Here is a 15,104-nt window from a genome sequence, read left to right on the forward strand (position 1 = left end):
TGCTACAAATTATTGAGTAGATACTGCTGACAGATATGACTTTTGACAGCCAGAAATATTAATGCACAATTAGGGAGGACACCCCAAAAACACTGAGGAGTGCTAAAAATTATTGAGTAGATACTGCTGACAGATATGACTTTTGACAGCCAGAAATATTAATGCACAATTAGGGAGGACACCCCAAAAACACTGAGGTGTGCTACAAATTATTTAGTAGATAATGCTGACAGATATGACTTTTGACAGCCAGAAATATTAATGCACAATTATGGGGGACACCCCAAAAGCGCTGGGGAGTGCCAAATATGAAGAAAAAATAATAAACCTCTATCCTCCTCTCTGCACTAGCGATTTTGGTTAGAGCAATTGCAAGAACAATATGGTATTCTCTGTCCCTGCTCTAATTAGCCTATGACTACACCCTGCTCTCTCCCTCTGTCAAATGGCGATGGATTGCTGTGGAGGCGTGTATTTATAAAGTTGAAGTATCGCGAGAACCGAGTCCCGAGATCCGACGACGTCACAATGACGTTCGGCCTCGATTTGGATTCGGAATGGGCGGGAGAGTACCGAGCTGCTCAGCTCGGTACTCGGATACCCAAAGTTCGGGTGGGTTCGGTTCTCGGAGAACCGGACCCGCCCATCTCTAGTTGATTCAGATGTTCTCACTAAATACCTAGATGGCCTATTCCGGCAAGACCTTCCTAATTCACCAAGATCTGATTTTCAATTAGTCCGTGCTCATCAAGTACTACGCTCTAAAGCACCTGCAGCCCCCAAGAGATCTTGTCTGAGTTTTCACTAATACAGTGTCAAGGAAGTAATCTTACCAACTCATAATGCGCAAGACATTCCCTATTCTGGGCACAATCTACAAATTTATCAAGATCTCACCCCTTCAACCCTGAGGAAAAACAGAACTTGATCAACATCACAAAAGCCTTCAGGAACCATCACATCCGTTATAGTTGGTGCTCTCTGCTCCATCTCCTAGTCACCCATGAATGTAAAGCCAACAGAATAAAGATTCCTGGACGATGCCTTACCATACTCGTGAAAGTGCGTGTTCCGCTAGCTCCTCCCTCATCAATAACACTGCCTTCTGCATTTGTGCGGAAGGTTCTGACTCTTGACTGTTTCACGGCCTGATCCCTCGCATGAGCCTTTTGCCAAGCGTTCTAGTCTCTTTGCCTTTGCACTACTGTTTTGTTTATATTGTTTTTTAGTCCCTTCTTTCTTACAGAGTTTGCAGCGCACCTCTCCAGTATACCCGTCCTCCAAGTTCACTTCATTAGTCCTTGAAAGTCTCTGCAGTGATCATCTCTTTCAGTTTGTAAATTCACTTTATTATATGCACACTATTTCTGTACAAATATATTAATACAATTGTCTCTAGAATTTTTTTCTAGGCATGTTTTCCCATCCTTCCTGGCATAGGCCCTACCCCCTGTTTAATACTGTGTTTTCTCTTGCCAAGTGTGTTCCCAGTTAAATGTATTCTCTCTCTTTTTCTCAAAATGGTACATATAGTCATTTTTGCTACTAGCCTAGTGGTTCTGCTGTAGTTGGGTGGTCATCCCATGGCTTACATCTAAAATCACTTGAAAAAAACAGAGCCTGGTGTTGAGAAATCATAAGCCATACCAAATGAATTTGTGGAAATGTGTACAAAACATAACAATTCGTTAGCGAACACTTTAAAAACAAATAAAGTGCAACATTTTTAATTGATCCTATATACTCAACTATATGGTTAAAAATAGAAATTTGAACAGTGCACAGATCAAAGAACCCAAAAGTGTAATAATAATAATACAATTATAATTATTAGTACATTTTCTCTTAATCGGCAAATAAATACTGAAAATGTCACCCTTAATCAGACACCATATACTAGCAAGGGATTATGATTGAAAACACAGCGTTATATTTGATAAAACAATCTTTCCATCACTTTAAATCGTCAACTGAACATCAAGAAGTTGAACGTTCTTTACTTCAACATATTCAAAACATGCAAATGTAGACGCGATAATAGCCAACACCCTGCAGTGTCTGCATCAGAGATATTTTACGAGAAGGGAGACAAATCAGACACTCTCTTAGCCGTCGCGTTCAAACTAAAACTGAATAGTTTCTATTCCTGACTGTTCCAAATACCTCTCTCCCCGAAACCCAGTTAGCCTCCCTTAATGCGGAAATCTCCACTGAAGAGCTTTAGCAAATTGCCAAGATACTCAAAAGCGCTTCTGCTTCGGGCCCTGATGAATTCACAGTGATCTAGTAAAAGAAAATGTTACCAGCCCTTTCTCCCATGCTATTAGATTTATTTAATTCCATCCTTCAGGGCAAAAAATTTGATGGGGATATCACAAGAGCGAATACTGCTCTAACCTCTCTACTGTCTAACTCAACCAAGCCTCCTCATACTCGTAGAAATCTTAATTCTATTAATCTTCAACACTTTTCCACCTCTCTCCAACACCTTCTCTCCCCTATCTCTACATTCTCATCCCCTGAGATGGCAGTACCTCATTTTCACCTAACCTTAGCAACGGCCTTTGATCAAGTGGCTCCAGCGACACTTCATACTACACGTCGACTTCGATGTCAACCGTGGCACACCAAAGCAACACGAAATCTTCAAAAACTGTCCCGTAAAGCAGAACGTCACTGGCGTAAATCTCGAAGCTCTAATGACTTCTTCACATATACTTCTGTCTACCACTCCTATCGAAATGCTCTGGACACTGCAAAACAAACATACTTTCAATCTCTTATCTATGCTCAGGCTTCTAACCCCAAACGCCTTTTCAATACATTTAATCATCTTCTCAATCCTCCCACCCCGAACCCTCCATCTACTATCAGTGCTCAGGATCTTGCTTCCTACTTCAAGGACAAGATTGACAAGATCAGACTAGAAATGGTATCCTCTTCCTCAACAAGCCATCAGCTCATTTCCTTCCCACTACCCTCTGACACCCTTTCTTCATTTGACCCCACAAATGAAGAGGAAATTTCTACGCTCTTCTTATCTTCCTACTCTACCTCCTGTCCTCTTGATCCTATTCCCTCGCAAATTGGTAGATCCCTGTCTTCTGTGCTCATTTCACCTCTAACTCAAATCTGTAATCTCTCACTCTCTACTGGCATCTTTCCATCACTATACAAGCATGCAGTGATTACTCCTATTCTAAAAAAACAAAACTCCGACCCAAACTCTCTCTCAAATTACCGTCCCATCTCTCAGCTCCCTTGCCCCTCCAAGCTTCTAGAGAGACTTGCCTACACTCGCCTCACACGCTTTCTTTCCGCAAACAACCTGTTGGATCCTCTTCAGTCTGGCTTTCGTTCTCAACACTCCACAGAGACTGCGCTGACCAAGGTTGTTAATGATCTGATCACTGCTAAGACTGAACGCCATTACTCTCTCCTAATTCTCCTTGATCTCTCGGCTGCATTTGACACCGTTGACCACTCTCTTCTCATACAAACGCTGCAATCCCTAGGTCTTCAAGACACAGTTCTATCCTGGTTCTCATCTTACCTCTCTAATCGCTCTTTCACTGTTAATTTCTCTGGAGCCACCTCTGCTCCGCTTCCCCTATCAGTTGGAGTACCACAAGGCTCGGTGCTAGGTCCTCTGCTGTTCTCTATCTATACCGCTGCTCTTGGAAATCTAATAAGTTCCTTTGGCTTTCAGTATCATCTCTATGCGGATGATACCCAAATCTATCTATCCTCTCCTGATATCTCGACATCTGTGTTGTCCCGTGTAACTGACTGTCTTTCTGCCATTTCATCTTGGATGTCCTCTCGTCAACTCAAACTTAATCTTTCTAAAACAGAGTTAATAATATTCCCACCCGCCAACAAGAGCATACCTGATATTTCTATCTCTGTTGATAACATGACCATAAATCCCACCCCACAAGCTCGCTGCCTAGGTGTAATCCTTGATTCACGCCTATCCTTTGTTCCCCACATTGACTCTATATCTAAATCATGTTACATACATCTAAAGAACATTTCCAGAATCCGCACATATCTCACACAAGACACTGCTAAAACCTTAATCCATGCACTAATCATCTCCCGCATTGACTATTGCAATTCCCTCCTTACTGGTCTTCCCAAAAACAGACTCAAACCCCTACAATCTATTTTGCATGCTTCGGCAAGACTGATTTTCCTTGCAAATAGCTATTCCTCTGTTGAATCACTCTGTATGTCTCTACACTGGCTGCCTGTCTTCTACCGAATCCAATATAAAATACTTTTACTAACCTACAAGGCCATCAACAAAGCTGCACCAACATACATCTCCTCTCTTGTCTCAAAATATCTCCCAACTCGGCAACTCCGTTCTGCAAAAGATCTGCGTCTCTCATCCACCCTCATTACATCCTCCCATTCCCGGTTACAGGACTTTTTTCGGGCTGCACCCACTCTATGGAACTCTCTCCCTCGCACAATAAGACTCTCCTCTGTTCTACAAACTTTCAAGCGTTCTCTGAAAACCTACCTATTCAGACAAGCTTATAATATTCCTCAACCGCCATCTTAACCTCACTACCTTTAGCCTGTTACACAATTTCACACAAGACAACTACCCCCGGACCAACATTGTTGTGTGACAGGATCATTTAGCTTAGGAGTCACCTTACCTTTGCAGTCTGGCTGGGCCAAGAGGCAAAATGTATACTTAACCTCATGTGTCAATCCCCCATTGTCCCATAGATTGTAAGCTTGCGAGCAGGGCCTTCTCACCTCTTTGTCTGTTTTACCCAGTTTGTTTATTAGTTTATTACGTTTGTCCCCAATTGTAAAGCGCTACGGAATATGTTGGCGCTATATAAATAAATGATGATGATGATGATGATGATGATGATGATAATCCCTAAAGAGGGCAAAGGCCCAAACCAATGTACGAGTTACAGGCCAATTTCGCTCTGAAATATGATCTCAATTTATTTGCCAAAATTTTAAGACTAAAGACGAGCATAGGTCATACCCTCTCTGGTTCACCCAGATCATGTGGGTTTTATCCCTGATGGCCAGGTAGCGGACAACACCAGAAAAAACATTTATCGAAACTACGCAGCTAAAAAAATAAATTGAAAAAAAGGCATTCAACCTTGTTTCTTGGCCCTTTATGCGCCAAGTACTCAATGTAGCTGGTATCAGAGACACCTTCCTTAGGGTATTGCCTCTTTATATTTTAATCCTATATACTCTGTGCTTGTGAACAGCTGGGCTGTCCCTTGTCTCACCTCCTCTTTGCCTTGATGATGGAGCCACTAGCAGCCCAAATTCAGCTGCCCCTTGTGCCCATAAACTTGCGGATGATGTTCTCCTCACATTTAAGAATCCCCATGTTTCAATTCTGTCTCTAATTAATGAGATCAGAGGCTATGGCCTTTTGTCAAATTTTTAAATTAACCCAAATAAAACGGAGGCTCTTGCCCTCAACATCTACCCTGACATTCAGCAAAATTTACAATCCACCTACAAATGTAATTGGCCACCTCAGCAAATGAAATATTTAGGCATTCGTTTAATTAAACAATATGACAAATGCTCTACTTGTTCCAGGAATTGCCAGTCCGAGTCCCTTCCACCACTCTCAAGGATATCCAGTCAAGTATCTCCCGTTATATACGATCTGGGAGTTGACTGTGGGTCAGTCAGAAAACTCTTTTCCAACACTAAGAATGGGGGCCTTGATCTCCCTCCGCTTTCACAAATACTATTTATCTCCTACATACCAACCTGTATACAAGTTTGTGGGTTGATGTGGAGGCAGACTTATTGCACATGATGTCACCCTTGCCCTGGTTGGATCCCAAAAATCTTCCAACCCCACTCCCCCCACCCTTGCTTTTCCTGCCTCCTGCAATTTTTACACTCCATTTGTGTCTGTCCATTCAAACAAATTGACAATCCGAAAAGAATGATTACCCTGTGGCAGAACCTGTCCTTCCAATCTGGTCTCACCCTAAGGCAGGGGTGGGCAAACCAGTCCTCAAGGGCCAACAACAGTTCATGTTTTTAGGATTTCTGTCTGTAGAAACAGCTGGGATAATTACTGACCCAGCCAAATAGATTAACTCAGCTGTGCATGATTAAAGAAATCCTAAAAACATGAACTGTTGATGGCCCTTGAGGACTGGTTTGCCCACCCCTGCCCTAAGGCCTTCTCTGTCTGGACGAACCAAAACGTCAAAAAAATCTTTCTGATATAGTTCCTTCTGGCTTTTTCCCCAGAATTCTCAGAGTTTCGTGATCGCCTACACCTACCATCCACCTCCTTCTACAAATACCTTCAAATTTGTCATCTCTATAAAAGTCAGATTAATCTGCGTATCCCTATCATTCTTCCCCACTAAAGGCATTCTGTTTTTGAAGGTCCTCCTCCAGAGGATTCATCTACATGCTTTACTCATGGTTGTTACAATGTGACTTACCAAATAAAAGAACCTCATGAGTTATGCTGGAAGGTGGAATGGTTTCACATCCATGAAACGGTCTCCAAATTCTCCATATTAAATAAAATTCCTATAAGCTCCTCTTTTGCTTTTCTTATTTGGTCCCTTGCAGACTTCGGGCATGTAAGAAAATGTGGTTACTCTCTGTGGGATTCAAATCACTCAGGTACACCAGAGTATATCCTAAATAAGGCTTTATTAAGACAGCACCATAAGACGTTCACAAGGTACAGGGTAAATGGTAGCGTGTACCTTCCAGCAACATCTTGCAGTCAGCACTCCAAAGTAATAATCTCAGTATCTTTCAAAATCGTATCCTCCCACAATATTACCACTACTGTTTAGCTAGACAGTTACCATGTCGCCCAGCTTAGGATACGGTCTCACACAGAGCCTGCCCTAGTAGGGTTTCCTCCAGCAGCATTAAAATGCATGGCGCAGTGTCCCTTTTGCTGATGTCTTGTACACTAGTATCCTCCAAGCTAGAGTAGCTCTATAGGCTTTCTGCTCCCCCTATATTCCTAGCTGTTTACACAGGGAGTAGTGCCAAGATGTCCCAATCCTCCTTTCAGCAGGGGTCTATCAGTGACACTAACTGTTAGACATACCGTCTCTGTTACCTTGATTATACAATGGAATGACCTGACTGGAATTAGCTATTTGACTGGATACACTTAACAAAGAGTTACAATATTACATCAAGGAATAACAAGACACTTCATGATTGCGTGAAACTTTAAGACATTTGACACATGGTATCTGCCAAATTCTTACTCCAGCTAGATGTCTGATCGCTCAGAATTGTAAGAAACCGGACCCAACTCCACAATATTCTTATTCAATTGTCAAACATTATTTTAATCAGAAGTACAGCAAAGTCTTATAATGCTGTTAAACTGGAATGAAGAAACACACTAGTAACTGCTTAGCTGTAGTGGTGAAGCAGGGACAGCGTGACTTTTGCTTGGAACACACCAGACATTTGGTTGTCAAGGATTTTCCGAGAGTCTGCTAGACAAAGTACAGGTGAGCCTGGGACGTCTAAAGTTTTCAGACAATCTGATAAACTGGGTGCAGCACTGCTTAGCAAACAGCAACTAGGCCAGATAGACAAGTAGGAGTGGTAGTTGAAAGGTTTACATTTTTTTGTACATAGTTTGCATTTAAAATGTTATTGTTACCACACCTGTGTCATGTTGCTCTTTGCTCCCAGGAGAGGATGACTTGGCTGGGGAAGTTGATTGCAGCATCTGATAGAGTCATGCAGTTGTCTGCAGCTGGTATTGCACTGCCACCTCTTGTCTGCAGCTGGTATTGCACTGCCACCTCTTGTCTGCAGCTGGTATTGCACTGCCACCTCTTGTCTGCAGCTGGTATTGCACTGCCACCTCTTGTCTGCAGCTGGTATTGCACTGCCACCTCTTGTCTGCAGCTGGTATTGCACTGCCACCTCTTGTCTGCAGCTGGACCCTCACAGAGCTCCCCTCCTAAATTAGTAACATAGTCCAGATGCTACCTTCTAGGACAGAAGGCTTTCAGCGCACCAGGTACTGCAGTACTCTCCCAGATTCATGGGAGTTTAATGATTGACTGAGTGATGTATTCCTGATAGCCCTCTACCTCTACTGTGGAAAGAAGAACCACCATTAATCTTGAAAATGGGTTCTCCATCACCGATTTGAGACGGAGGACTTGAAACACCTGGTGGATCCAGAAGGGACATGGTCTGTACACTACCAGACTTTTCTTCCACGTGGATTGGGTACAGACCAATTTACTTAGGTCCTAGTTTGAACAAGGGCAGGTACAGGGTGATGTTTCTTATTGAAAGCCACACTTTACATCCCACAGAGAACAAAAGCCTGTCCCATCTCCTATGGACCGTAAATCTTTTTTGGCAAGCTATTTTAAGCTCCTCATGCAAACTCTTCTGCAGTCCCTGTAGATCTTGCAAATGCTTGTCTGCAGAAGGAACCCCAGAGGGAGTATAGATGGGATGACCACCTGGTTGTAACCCTCCATAAGGTAGAAAAGGGATATGCCTATGGAGTCCTGCACCAGGTTGCTCCATAACAACTTTGCCCAAGCTCTATCAATTGACCCCAGTGATCCTGGGTATCAGACTCAAAGCAACATAGAAATTGCTTGAGGGATTTGTTAGCACGTTCCATTGTATTCAGTCTCAGTATTTAAAAGTATAATTAGCTCACATCAAGATTTGTTTATAGGCTCTACCTCTATTACGGACAGAGGCGATTACAAAAAAAACATAATGTAAGATCTAGTATATAGAACATGTACTTGTTTCGGAGATGTATTATTGTACAGCGCTACGGAATTTGCTGGCGCTGTATAAATAAATGATGAAAGCTAATAAGATATAAAATACGTATATATGTGATCTGACATGTTGAATTAATTATCGTAGACATCAAGCAGATATTCACATGAACAACAGGGATAAATAGATCATCTTAATTTATATTAATTACATATTGTCCTTTATAAAAAGTTGCAATAATTATCTCCAAGGTCCTTTCCAGATGTTTTATTGAATTTGGTAGAACATAATTAGTTTGATATTTATCCTAAGGTAATATTATGAGTGTTAAAAAACCAATTGAGGCTATACACAGCATCTCTGTTTCACATAGCATTCCGTATCAATAAAAGTTCATGCACAAATAATCTTTGCTTCAAAAAGAGAAAACCTTTCAGATTAAGGTTAATCAAAAAACAGGTGCCGATTTAGGACAACAACTGATAACATGAATAAGATGCTTGGAATCAATTACGCATAGATACAGCTTCACTGTGCTGGGCAGTAAAACGGATATCCGATGTTACTGGCTAGCACAGCGAAGCTGTATGTAAAAATCATTACGTGACATCCAAATGACAAAGTATTTTGTTTTATATTGCCATGGCTTGCTTCTTTTTCGGTGGCCAATATAGGGGGAGGGGGGGGAATTTTCCCAATAATCTGATTCTAGAATCTTCAACAGCCTGTATTCTATATAATTAGCATTTAGGGGCATATTCAATTAGGTCCCGGATGGCTGTAATGTGCGGAGTGTGCATTACCAAAGGAAATACGGTACCGCTATAACGCAGATTTTCCTTTGCAACCCTATGGAGTGGTAAGGAAAATCAGCCTTATTGCAGTGCTGCGGATTACCTCCGCGTCCCGTTCCAGCACGTCACCGTGATCCCGGGACCTAATTGAATATGCCCCTTAGAATTTTAAAAGCAAAGGCAAAAGATAGGAACCAGAACACTTGGAAGCGGAAGCCTTATGTGTGTGTGTGCTAATGTGATCTTCATCAGAACTAGTTGAGTAGACCAGTACTGAAGCCTTATTAGTTGTGTTGACATTAACAGTAACAGTCAATGTGTTCTACTCACCAACAGCCAAACTGGGCGCTTCAGATCCTTCAGAAGATGGCATGCATTAGTGGTGACAGATGTGGCTCCAGCACACCACACGTGGGAGAACAACCAGGGCTTGTTAACCACATAAAGATTCACTGAAATGTTATTTTGACGATATGACCTAGGTGAGAAGTACAAGGGGGTTACAAAAAAAATGTTGAGGGTTGGCTAAGAAAACAGAAGTTAAAGGGTATGTGTGTCCTCTGATCACCTGCAGGAAGCCCTTTTGCAGGCTAAACCAACCTACATGTGAACTAATGGGCTGCATTCTCATGTGGCGAAACAGGAACAGATGATCAAAATTTGTGAAAAATGGAAATATAATCTACATGAGCAAAACGTATTGGGTTTTTGCATTTCTCACCGAATCTCGGAAACGCTCAGATTTGTATATGCCATATTCACGGCATCCAAGGTATCATTCTTCTCCCACTTTCTTCCATAAATCTGCTGAAACCCAGGAGCTGTAGCAATAACTTCATCACGTTCATCATCTGGAAGCCAGAGTATCTAGTGGGAACAAGAGACAATTGTGTTGATGTCGGAGTGCTGAATTACAGATTTGAGCAACATCTAATCTAATGCTGTATGTATCTAATATCAGATAAAACAGATTATTTTTTTAACCCTTTCTGGACTAAAATATGGAAGATCACTCACGAGCTCCTGGCTGATTGAAGTTTTCAGGATCGTATTCAAAGTAACATTCACAAAGCTCTCATTATATGGGTGACCAGGAGGTGGCTGTCGTAGGTCGAATATGATGGAGATGCTGAGGTTCTTGCATGCAATCAAAACTTCCTCAAGAGAGGGAATTTTCTGGCTTTTCACCTCACGTTCAATATCTGGAAGTGAAGTTTGTGTTCCAAATGGGTTTCTCTGAAATAAGACCGTAAGATAAAATAAGTAGAACAAAGGAAATAATTTTTCTATGATAAAGGTATAGTAATGAGAGTGTCCAAATAAAAACAATGGTCGGATGTCAAAAAAATAAAAACAAAGTATTACCTGCAGAAACCATTCACCGGCATTCAGTTTCTGGAGGTCAGACCAAGTATAATTGGTGCAGGTTTCCCGTGAACGTTCTGGAAATACCTCCTTCACGTTTGTTGTCCGCAGTAGGGATTCATCGTGCATAAGGAACGGGATTCCATCCCAGCTGAGACAGTGGAGAAGAGACAATGGAGAATTGCAGCACCTGTAAGGGGGAGATTACTACTGATGGGAAACATAACTTGTTCTCTTACCTCACCATGACATCAGTCTCAAACACCTTTCCCTCAGATTCCACCAATTTTTCAAATGACATCATTGTATTTTCTGGAGCCAACTGCAAAACAAAACAACAACTTGTGAATATGGAGAAACGCAATGTATGCCAGCTTAGAACTGCATTGCTCTGACTAAACTGGTTTTATCTGCGATATTCACAATCCACACTCAACATGCTTTGTTTTCCCCTTACCATAGGGGCCCCACGATGTCCTATGATCCTTGGTTTTGGAGGAAGTTCTGATGCCTTCATAATACAGGGTGAGGAGATGAAGAGAGGACTCACAAATAGAGCGCAAACAAGGATGACATATACCACCGTAATAAAACATTTTAACACTGCAAAGAAAGAACAATATAAATACACACACTATATATATATATATATATTACATATTACATATTACATATACATGCATACACACACAATATACACACACATACATAGAGCATGATTAAAAAAGAAAAAAAAGAAAGAGCTATGAACAAAACAAGAGCTAAACGTTTTAGTAGGGGCGATTGTGTGTGCCTCACCCCAAAAGTGAAACCAAATGACACAGCTAATTGCATTTTTTCCACACCACTTATTTGTGCTCATCAGTTGATGACATTGCATCGGAGGATATTCATAGATTTATATAATGTCTTGAAACACTGCACTTTCCAGGTTAAGATGCTATACTTAAACATGAATTTATATTCTAGATGACAGTGCCTCATGCATGTATATGTATTAAAAAAAATATAAAAAAATTAGTGACTTTACTTTTTTTTTAATATTCTATGGGTTACTTATATATAGTGCAATAACTCCAAAGTTGACTGTTTAGGTGAAAACTGCCACTGCCTATTTATCAATATCTTATTGCAACTCTCTAATTATTTAACATGTTATTGTAATGCTTATTGCCCTGATGATGGGGCATCAGGAAGGAGGAGAGGGAGAGGGGTTGGGGTATTTGTGGGTGAATTATTATGGTCTTGCACCAGGTGCTATATTTCAATGTAACAGCACTGTATAGAATATCTCTTATACCAATGTAATGAATCAGCTGGTATATTTCACTGTAAATTGGCTAGGGCAGTGTACACAGTGATACTGGCCCAGGTCAACTTCAGGGTGTCCAATTTGTGTTGTTTCAAACTAGGTGGCGCATCTCTCCTTTGTATGGTGCGTTTCATCCAATCCCACAGATATCACGCTACAGTCATGTTATAAGTCAGCGGAGGCCACTGTATTAAGTTGAATTCACTACAATGCTTGTGAAACAAATAATAATTTAATTAATAGTGTGCATGTAAGTACAATAAAGGTCTAAATATTTCACTAGGTGTGTGCATGGTGTATACAATCCTTCTTGATTATTTTTACATTTGGATGAACCCTATTGTAACCAAGGGTTGAAATTAGTACCTTACCTTTGTTCTTGGTTTCCCAGAAATAGCCAGCAAGGACCCAGGCCAGTGCAGAAACACCAATCACTGCGCCAATGTGCAGAAAGGGACTAGTTGCCTATAATGAGATAACATGGGGGAGTCTGTGTGGCTCTACAGCAAACAAAATGTATGGGAAGTTTATACTATGTACATATATACATTCATGTATGTAACTTACATCCTTCACTAAGAGGCTGCAGCACAAGAAAAAGAACATATGGTTAACAGCTGAGTAAGAAATAGCACAACTGATATATAGATATATTTAAAAACTACAATGGACAGATGAAATGAGGGAAGAGATTGTATAAAGCAGATGGAATCACTAGGATAGAAATAAGACCTGTTCATCCTGATTAACAAAACAATTACATTTTATTTACATAGCCCCATCATATTTTGTAGCACTGTACAGTGTAATGATATGAACCTGACATACATAATAGTCTTCAGAATAGAGTGTTTCTGTCTATCTCTGAGAGCTTACAATGTAAAGAGAATGAAAAGTGTTTACAAACCCATGTTATGAGCAGATGTAATGAAGATTAGACAGGTATTCCCCAGGACTAAGGAGATACCATAGACCAGACTGGCCTGCAATGAGTTAAGCTTTCAGGTACTCCATGTACATTAGATCTTCTGTGGCTACCCTGGGGAGATACTTTTGGGGACTTTCGGGACTAAGGTTAAAGAAAGCAGGGGAAAAAAAAAAAAAAAAAAAAAGTACAAATCAAGTGAAAAAAAAACCTCCAACAAAAAACACACATGACCCTTAGGCACTCTGTTGCATTAAGTGCTGAGCAGACTAAGACTCGTCAGCAAAGTAGAAACTACACATAAAGGTGCATATTTTCAAACTGGTAAGTTGTCGTTTTTGTGACCTAGGATCCATACCTGGGATCTTTTGAGCTTTAAAAGAAGCAAGGGGCTCTGATAGGGGCAAGTGTAGAAGAGAGCTGAAAGTTAACAATAGCTATTGTGGATTAGATGAGAGTATGTGTATCAAACTGATATAAGCGTGGAATTATGGAATTGTTCATATAGTCAAATTAAGTCTGCTCTGAAGTCAGACTTCCTTCAGCCACACACATGTAACTATTGAATTCCCATTGTGGCAGAAGAGCTGGGAAAGAAGTGAATGGCATGTATATAAGCCCTAGATTCCCATCATTTGTATTTTAAAACACCAGGGAGATTGTTTACATGTGTGGGAAGAGCTTCCCAGTGCAGGTTTTACAGCAGACTGATTAGGAGTTGCACCTGTGTGGTGCCTGTAAAAGGCTGCAGCTCTGATCACTCTGTCTCTCACTGTCTGGGGAGGAGGTCAGATGACTCCTGAGAGAAACTGAAAATTTGATCTGTAAATCACATTGTTTGGATTAAGTGAAGGGGACTACCTCTGTATCAGCTAGTAGCCAGATGGCAAGGATTTTGTTTGCTTTGTATTGTTTACAAGTTGATGAATAAAAGTAGCTGAAGCTATTGAAGGCTATCATCTGGATGAAGTGCAACCATCTACCCCAAAAGACGGTAACCCCAATACGATCTTGTCACACCATGTTTAGTGAGTACACCAGGCTCGGGTTGTAGCTATCTGTGACAAAACGAGTATGATATGTGAATTATAGCAAATACTTTGTATAGCCCTTCTTTTGTTTCCCCAGCTCATCAGACTACAACTGCATTGTCCAATTACATGTGGTTAAGGGGACATTGTAATTCAATTTAAATATGTATATTTTGTATTATATATTGATGACTTGAAGTAATGTTATTCATTGTCCTTAAACTGAAGCCAGGAGGGTTATGGGTAAAGATCAGGTGGTGTCTAGGATACAGGTGAGAGGGCTTGAGCTGCATTCATTCTCCCCCCTCCTTCCTCTACAGGAAGCATGGAACAGCTGGGGACCCTGTGACATCACAAAGTAGTGTAAGGGGTTAATTTTAGGAGGGGCTCACTGCTACCTTATCCTTGGAAGTAGGGGAAGCCAATTAAGCATCAATTGTTCTCCTTAGGACTAGTCCAGACGTTCTGTCTGCATCCCAGCAGGGGGCTTCTGTGAAAGGACATCTCATCTCCACTGCCCTGTCCAAACCCCCTAGTCCTGCACTGGCCAATGGGGAAGTAGAATAGATGCAGGGGTTTGTCCAGGGAGGGGAAAGACTGTGGAAATTAGACCTGTGATATATAAGGAACAACTCCAGGGGGGAGGGGTGCTCATGCTTGGATTTCATTCAGGAAGGTGCAAGATGGCGTTTTGAATTGTCGTTTTCTAGCTCAAGTCTATATATGCAGCTGAGAGGGATCCATGGGTCATGAAGTCTGGACAGCAGGTGACTATATCTCCTTAAGTTATTGGGGTAAGGGACAGATGATGTGGTAAATCTGACTGGCATTTATTTACTGTGTGTACATAATATTGTAGTGTGATTTGTATGACAATAAATATACTGTTGTATGTTTATAAC

The 15,104-nt window shown here is 41.1% G+C and overlaps 1 protein-coding gene across 3 annotated transcripts in view; it reads right to left on the reverse strand.

The window, feature by feature from the left end:
• GDPD2 (glycerophosphodiester phosphodiesterase domain containing 2) overlaps nt 1–15,104 on the reverse strand; it is a 54,682-nt gene that overhangs the window by 11,699 nt on the left and 27,879 nt on the right. For all 3 annotated transcript variants that reach the window (XM_075184503.1, XM_075184501.1, XM_075184504.1), the window contains 7 exons: nt 12,618–12,711; nt 11,392–11,537; nt 11,174–11,256; nt 10,935–11,085; nt 10,587–10,805; nt 10,291–10,436; nt 9,900–10,047 (listed from right to left, as the gene is read on the reverse strand). In XM_075184503.1, coding sequence (XP_075040604.1) covers nt 9,900–10,047; nt 10,291–10,436; nt 10,587–10,805; nt 10,935–11,085; nt 11,174–11,256; nt 11,392–11,537; nt 12,618–12,711 — 987 coding nt within the window. The remainder of the gene's footprint in view (nt 1–9,899; nt 10,048–10,290; nt 10,437–10,586; nt 10,806–10,934; nt 11,086–11,173; nt 11,257–11,391; nt 11,538–12,617; nt 12,712–15,104) is intronic.

This window comes from Mixophyes fleayi, chromosome 9 (assembly GCF_038048845.1).
Source record: "Mixophyes fleayi isolate aMixFle1 chromosome 9, aMixFle1.hap1, whole genome shotgun sequence".
Classification (NCBI taxonomy): Eukaryota; Metazoa; Chordata; class Amphibia; order Anura; family Limnodynastidae; genus Mixophyes; species Mixophyes fleayi.